At 37.7% G+C, this 8,250-nt stretch overlaps 1 protein-coding gene across 1 annotated transcript; it reads left to right on the forward strand.

Annotated features, from left to right (window-relative positions):
• The first annotated feature begins 253 nt into the window (after window positions 1-253).
• srsf3b (serine and arginine rich splicing factor 3b) lies at window positions 254-3,652 on the forward strand. Its single transcript, XM_087801767.1, has 6 exons — window positions 254-369; window positions 977-1,187; window positions 1,266-1,406; window positions 2,892-2,930; window positions 3,004-3,090; window positions 3,169-3,652. The coding sequence occupies exons 2-6, from the start codon at window positions 985-987 to the stop codon at window positions 3,194-3,196; spliced, it is 498 nt and encodes a 165-aa protein (XP_087657893.1). The 5' UTR covers window positions 254-369; window positions 977-984; the 3' UTR covers window positions 3,197-3,652.
• The last annotated feature ends 4,598 nt before the right edge of the window (window positions 3,653-8,250 follow it).

An 8,250-nucleotide genomic window follows, 5' to 3' on the forward strand; every position in this document is an offset into this window, starting at 1 on the left:
AACCTTGTTACATAATAATCTATAGTAATGATCAATGCTTTTAAAGTTAACTTATGCTACAATTTAATATATAAGTTATACATAATAAATGCTTAAGGTACTGCAGTGCATATTCAAAGAACACGTCAAATCAAGACATTTTAATGTTTAGTTGTCTTGACTCACGGTGTCATAAAATAACTATATTTAATTCGGTTTTCGTGTAGTTTAAACATTGCGGTGGACCGTAAACTTACCCCGCCCCCTCGGGACACCCGATCACCGAGAACGAACAGACCCTTTCTTCATCACGCCATTTTCCATCGTCGACCCGAACGCAAAGATCGAGCCGTAGAATCGCGTGTATCCCTGTGAGATAAGAGATTCAAGGTGAATATTTGTACGATATATGTCCGCTTGTGTTCTGTCTACCACGTAGTCCTACCAATTCTGCTGGGAAAAGTGTGTGATCGTTGCTAAATGAACGCCAACAACCGGGCCTAGAAAAGGGGCGACAGCCATTTTAACTGGTCCAAAGCTAGCTTTAGCTTTCCTCAGCGCTAACTTGTCCAATTCTTGGATGTTTATCCTGAAACTTATTGAAACGGAGTTTATGCGAGTGAATTCAAGCTGAAAATACAAGTATTTTGCAATATATAAGGATGGTTTTCGTGTAAGATACCCGACACAATGCTTCGGTTAAGCTAATGCTAGCTTCAAGTCAAGTGGCTAAGCTAACACAACAGCAACTATCTCAGTGTATTGGTTTGTGTTTTTATCCGTTATAGGAGAAGTCGGAGACAATTTAAGCCTTCTTTAACACTGATTTTGCTAAAATGCTTTCTGTATTGATACGTATTTTAGACAGGTGGGCTAGTATTCCTATGTTCTACACAACACACTGCAGTTACACTCAGTTACACTGTAGTTGTACTAGTAGAACTGGATCATATTAGTATTTCTTTCTAACTACATTTCATCTTGATCTTTCTTTCAGACCCAGTCATGCATCGTGACTGTCCTCTTGACTGCAAAGTCTACGTGGGGAATCTGGGTAACAATGGGAACAAAACTGAGCTAGAGAGGTCCTTTGGTTACTACGGCCCCCTCCGCAGTGTCTGGGTGGCCCGGAACCCCCCAGGGTTTGCCTTTGTGGAGTTCGAAGACCCAAGAGATGCTACCGATGCTGTGCGTGAGCTCGATGGAAGGTAAGAGGGGGAAAAAAAAAATGTGATAATGAAACTTAAGTTCCAGCGTTTACGGTTGGTTTATGGCTTGTGCTTCAGGACGATGTGCGGTTGCCGGGTGCGAGTGGAACTGTCCAACGGGGAAAAGCGCAGTCGCACCCGCGGGGCGCCCCCTTCGTGGAGTAGACGGCCGAGAGAGCGCGACGATTATCGGCGACGTAGTCCACCGGCCAGGCGAAGGTAACGTAGCTCTTCTATCTCTGGTCCAAAACTTTTTTTTTCTTTTTCTTAATACATTTTTTAGGGCTGCTTTTGCACTTACAGACTTCACTCTGATCCACAGTGTGATCCTGGCTACTGTATAGGTGTAGTGCTTTTAAAGTGTTCTGCTGAGCATGCATTTGTGACTTGCAGTTTCATCTCCATATACATTGTTCGTCATTAAAGTAGCTTTCTGATCAGCCAAGCTTACCTTGTATCAAAAAAAACGATAATGGCGTAGATTCTATCAAGAATACACAAATTTGATTTCTTATATAGACATTTAATCAACGTTTACAATAACGATTCTATCTTGATTTATTCTCTTGAGGACAGCGACAGCGTTTTAAGTGGTGTGAAAGTAGCAAAATGTGATGCTTTTCTTTCCTTTTTGTTTTGAGGATGCTTTTTATTTTCGTCTATATTAATAAGAATGAAACCCGTTGCAGAGCCACCACCATGCCTCTTCTCACCACCCTCTGAGTCAATCAACTAGTCCTCTTTCAGCATCACGTGACTGCTGATCATCGTGTCCCAATCGGCATTGGCTGGTGCTGTCACATGACCCGGCACGGCCAGTCGTCAGGTTGCACCAGCCCATTGGTTCCTCATCATGCTGTTCTCAACCACCTCTTCCTTCAACCTTAACCCAATCGACTGCGGCCCACTTCACATTCCGCATCAATCAGCGTATTATCTTCCAAAAAGTCTACAACCTACCAGCACAGCAGCCTTCGGCTAACCAATTAAAGCAGGACAAAAGCCACAGCCAGCCCCCATCTGCCTGCCACCTAATCACCTTGCAGCATCTGTGGCCTATTCAGCCAATTCTACCTACCCAGCCGACAGTCTGCCTCCCTTTCGTCATATCTAGCTTGTTGAAAACCAAAAAACACTAGTAAGTTTTCCTGCTTCATTCAGTACACTGCTGATAAGTTTTGAAAGTGAAGAGACAGCTGGTTTGCAAAGGTTGTTTTTCTTTTATTAACCTTTTTTATTTTATTTTTTTAATTGTATGACGCTCCAATTTGTGATTTAAGAGTAGATTTGAAGGTTCACATACGTTCAAAAGAACAATGGGGTGTTTTGAACAGATTCTAAATTTTTGCTGACAAAAAAATAATAATGACTCCAATAATTGGATATTTTTCTTCCATCAACAACTTTATTTTAACTTGTCAAGCATAAATGGTGTGACAGTCTGTCTGCACACTGAAAGGGAAATCCAACCCTCAACCTTTGTCCTTGATATTTGTTTAATTGGCAAAAGTTGCACTTTTTTGTCAGGGGTACTTGAAGCACACAATTTAACTTTTTTTGATTGAGGAACTTTGCTCTTAAGTTTGAATTTATAAGGAAGGCAAACGTTTGTCACTGGGCCCCACGGGATTCAATGGGTTAGCTCTTCGGTTAGCCGCCGCCGCTCGACCCGTTCCTAACGTTCTCCCATTTTCCCCCGGTTAGATCTCCACGCAGGAGGAGCTTCAGCCGCAGTCGAAGCAGGTCGGTCGTCCTCCGGGGGTCTTTAAGTTCAGCTGGAGAGAGAGCTGGAGCTGATGCTTTTGTTGTGTTTCAGGTCTTTTTCTAGGGACAGGAGGAGGGAGAGGTCCCTCTCCAGGGACAGGAACCACAAGCCCTCAAGATCCTTCTCACGTTCAAGGAGGTACAGACTGATTCATTTGCAAGTGGATCACAAATTATCCCCTTTTCTTTTTTTAAAAACGTCTTTATCTCTTCACAGTGGCTCCAGGTCACCAGAAAGGAAGTGAGATGTTCTCTGAGGCGAGGAAACGGTCGAGAGAGGTGTCACCGTTTCATGCGATGGACAAGATCAGGACCGTGTGGTCAACTTTTTTGTGTTGGATTTTTAATCGCACATTTTATTCTCCCTATTCTTGTAGCGTTGACTTTACATACATCGAGCGGGTGTGTCGGAGAGTGACACTTCCCTTTTGTAGTCCGAAGCTGTACCACCCAGCATTCCATGCACCAGTGATCTTTTCAGCTTTATTTTTTGTTTGTTTATGAATGTACAGTGTAGTTTGAAAAAAAACATTGATGGAACATTTTCACCTTTTTCTATTGTTTCGTGTTAGAGAAGTTTCATTTTGCTGACGTGGATCGGTCAAAAAAACAGTGACCACTAAAAACTCAAGTCTGTTTCATCAAAAATGTTTTGTCATGTGCTTTTTTTTTTTTTAATTAAAAGGGTTAATTTACAAGCTGTCTCTTGTTTAATTGATCAGCTGCTTCTTGCCGTTTTTGTTACACCAGGGGGCGCTCTTGCTACAATATATGTATACTGTAGGTAAAGGTTATTTGTAGGGTAGTTTTAGCTTGTACTGACGTCTCCATAATGGAACATCTATATATATATATATTTATATATATGCCAACATGGCTCCTCATGTCCTGTCTAAACTTTTAACTGATATTTTTTAAACATTTAAAATGTGTTTTTATGGGTTAAAGACTTTATTTATCAGATAACATGCGTCTAGATTTTTCCAGGCGTTACACCTTGAAATGACAGAAACCTGTATATGAAAATAAATAAAGGATACAAAGACTAACATAGAATTTTCTGTTCTGTTAGTCTTTGTATCCTTTGTCTTTGTTATTTTTCTTTGATCTATGTTATTTATCTTTAGACTTAAATTGTATCATCTTGTTCTTTCTCTTTATGTTCTTGTTATTTTATTTTTTTATGAACAATTGCTGTATTTTCTGTGACTATTGGAAAAAAACTATTTCCCGAAGGAGACCTGAGGGATCAATAAAGTTTTACCTTACCTTAAATGTTTATTGACCAAACTATTCACCTTGAGATGAACAGAAATTATTATATAATCCATCCTTTCTTTAATCATTTTTTTTATTCAACCATTCTCACGTTTCAGCTCCACCCACGTGTATATCTAATAACATAAAAATATTTGCTTCAACTTAGATGTTTTCATTATTTTATTTATTTATTGCGATATTAAATCTACACACGTTTCATAAATACTACTCTGTTGTATGCAGTAGACTTAATACAAGTACCACGTGACCGCAGAAGAGTTGTGTCACGTGTCTAACTCAGTTGTACTCCCACGGAAGCGTGGACCTGATAACACTCTCCATCCAACACCATAAGTCGCGTACAAACGTCAGTGATTTCCACACTTTTCCTGCTTAAATGTTCCCAAAAAAAAGATAAAAACACTTTTTATGCGTCTTTTTCTCCGTCGATTTCCCCGGTTACCAACCGCGCGTGCCCAGGTGTCCAATGCGTGGCAGATTCCACCCACGACAGCCCCACGAGCTCCATCTTCACGCTGCAGATCCACGTGAAGAACCAAAGCTTCTCTCAAATCCACGCGCGCTTTTCCTCAAGTTACATTCACCGAGGCGCTGGCTCACGGTTGCTATGGCGACGGATCATACAACTCGCTTCAATCCACTCACAATCTCGTGGTCAGTCCACGCAAGGTTATCTAATGCGCGTGAGACACAGTGAGAGAAACAGCAGGATTATTTCCGAGCGAAGACTCTTCACCATCACTGAGAACCTGAGCGTATAGACGACCATTATAACTGTAAAAATGATGTCGAATAATGTCCAAAAATAATATTATTGTTATTTAGTGTTTATCTTTTATTCAATAAATACCAGCAGTTCCTCAATTCTGAATTAATTATAGAAAAAAATGCTTATTTTTCTTATTTAATTCCAAGATTATTTCCAAATTATACTCTTGGTTTATCCTAATTCAATGAATGAAAATGTATTTAATATCGGATATTTTTGCACTTACAAATTCTACAAGGACTATAATCAAGTTAACTTTACTTGTTTATTTAAGTTTCCTTTACTGGCCAACCTTATGGAATTGAATGATGATCATAAATATAGTCATTTAATCTTTAGTTTCTAACTTTTACTTAAGATTCTAACGGCTAAGACCGAAAAATAAACAATTTAAATCCGACCTTTTTTGAGTTAATTTGTATCTACCTTTTCAAACTTTATTAATGTTCTGTTTTTAACACACATTTCACTTATTTATTCTGCAGTTTAGATTAAATCAGTTCTTAACGTTTTATCCTCATTGAAACAATGACTTAAACCATTGATGACTTATTTATATCGATTGAAAAAATGTTAATTATTTTTCATAGAGTTCTTGAAATGACAGAAACCTTGATATTAACATGTTTATCGACCAAACTATTCACTGTGAGATGAACAGGAATTATTTTATAATCCATCGTTTCTTTAACCTTTTCTTTTTTTTCAACCATTCTCACGTTTCAGCTCCACCCACGTGTTTATTTAATAACAGTGTAATTCAAAGATATTTGATTCAATTTAGTAGATTTTTACATTTTATTGTTTTATTTATTGCGATATTAAATCAACACACGTTTCATAAATACTGTTGTATGCAGCAGACTTGATACAAGTTGTGTACAAGTACCACGTGACCGCAGAAGCGTTAAGTCACGTGTCTAACTCAGTTGAACTCCCACGGAAGCGTGGACCTGATAACACTCTCCATCCAACACCATAAGTCGCGTACAAACGTCGGTGATTTCCACACTTTTCCTGCTTAAATGTTGCCAAAAAATGGATAAAAACACTTTTTATGCGCTTTTTCTCCGTCGATTTCCCCGGTTACCAACCGCGCGTGCCCAGGTGTCCAATGCGTGGCAGGTTCCACCCACGACAGCCCCACGAGCTCCATCTTCACGCTGCAGATCCACGTGAAGAACCAAAGCTTCTCTCAAATCCACGCGCGCTTTTCCTTCAGTTACATTCACCGAGGTGCGGACTCACGGTTGCTATGGCGACGGATCGTACAACTCGCTTCAATCCACTCACAATCTCGTGGTAAATCCACGCAAGATTATGTAACGCGCGTGGGACTCTTCACCATCACTGAGAACCTCAGCTTGTTATTTAGTGTTTGTCTTTTATTCAAAATATACCAGGAGTTACACAATTCTGAATTAATTATAGGAAAAAAAAAGCTTATTTTTCTTATTTAATTCCAAGATTATTTCCAAATTATACTCTTGGTTTATCCTAATTCAACGAATGAAAAATTTGGAGTTGTATTTAATTTAGGATATTTTCTTACAAATTCTACAAGGACAATAATCAAGTAAACTTTACTTGTTTATTTAAGTTTCTCTTATTGCATTAAATGATGAGTATAAATGTTGTCATTTAATCTTTAGTTTCTAACTTTTATTTCAGATTCTAACGGCTAAAGACCGAAATAAACAACTTAAATCTGACCTTTTTGAGTTAATTTGTATCTACTTTTTCAAATTTTATTAATCTTCTGTTTTCAAAACACATTTCAGGAACTTATTCTGCAGTTTAGATTAAATCTGTTCTTAATGTTTTTGTCAAAAATTGAGGCATTGGTTTTAATTTTAGACTTTAGATTTTAGACTTTAGACTTAGATTGCATCATCTTGTTCTTCCTCTTTATTTCTCTTTGTTCTTGTTCTGATTTTATTTTGATTATTTTTTAATGAAAAATTGCTGTATTTGCTGAGGATAATTTTGAAAAAACAAACAATTTCAATAAAGTTCTACCTAAGTTAATACATTTATTTGTATTGATTGAAAATGTTCATTATTTTCCATATAGTTCCAGAGAACCTGGAGTAAACCAATGTGAAAAACTAACCTTTTGTATAAGTTTTCACTGTGAAAGAGTCAGTGCTGCAGCTACAGTCAGTTCAAAGATACTAAGATGTCGTCACACAGTCACGGCCTTTGTCTTATTCTTATCTCCCGACATGTCGATCAACTGCTGGCTAACAGCCTGTGAACCGTGTTCGTTTATTATTAGTTCCTGGTTTGACTGTTGGTGGTTTTGACAGCTGGCAACTGACACAGTTAAATATGATGAATAAAATGACTATTTCATCGTTTTTTAAACCTGATATAAAAGCACTTTTTGCTAAACATGTTTTATATTCACTTATATTTAGAGAATAGTAATGCAAAATAGAAATAAATACAAAAATAAAATAGTTAGTTTCTACAACACCTCCATTTTATTAAAATCTTTTTCATGGTATTTTAATACTATTGTCATTTTATGATGAAATGTTGATGCATTTTACATTTCAAGATACATCCAAAATATCCATATTAGATTTTTAAATTATTTTATTAATTGTATGATATGTTTCTGTATGAAAACATATGTCGGTTTGTGGTTTTGTTTTATTATTATTAAGTATTTTTTAATTAAACATTAACTCCATGTATGTCAAACATTTTTCATATGTAGGTCATGTATGTTTTGACGAGTCAACATACACATTAACTCCATGTATGTCAAAGAATGTTCATATGTAGGTCATGTATGTTTTGACGAGTCAACATACACATTAACTCCATGTATGTCAAAGAATGTTCATATGTAGGTCATGTATGTTTTGACGAGTCAACATTCCACGGAGCGACACGAGCTCGAGCCTCACGTGGAGCGCAGTAGTAAGTGGGCGGAGCCAAGAGAGTCGACTGATTTTCTCCCGCCACAGCGTTGAAGTGAAACGTAACCCCGCCCCTGCTCTGTCGTCACTTCCTGGGGGACAAACGCGGGGTTCACGCGGGAATGATGGTGTGTCCACGCTTTTTTCATGAAATATAATATCTTTGCACACGTTTGAAGCGGATTCCGTGGAAACTTGAGTCAGAATTTTTGTGTATTTTCTGGAAATAAAGCCCCCACTTGAACCCTCGAATAGTCAGATACATAATAAATAAAATAACAACTAGGGTTCTTATCACTTATAGTATATAAGTAAGTTT

This window comes from Callionymus lyra, chromosome 10 (assembly GCF_982586985.1).
Source record: "Callionymus lyra chromosome 10, fCalLyr1.hap1.1, whole genome shotgun sequence".
Lineage (NCBI taxonomy): Eukaryota > Metazoa > Chordata > Actinopteri > Syngnathiformes > Callionymidae > Callionymus > Callionymus lyra.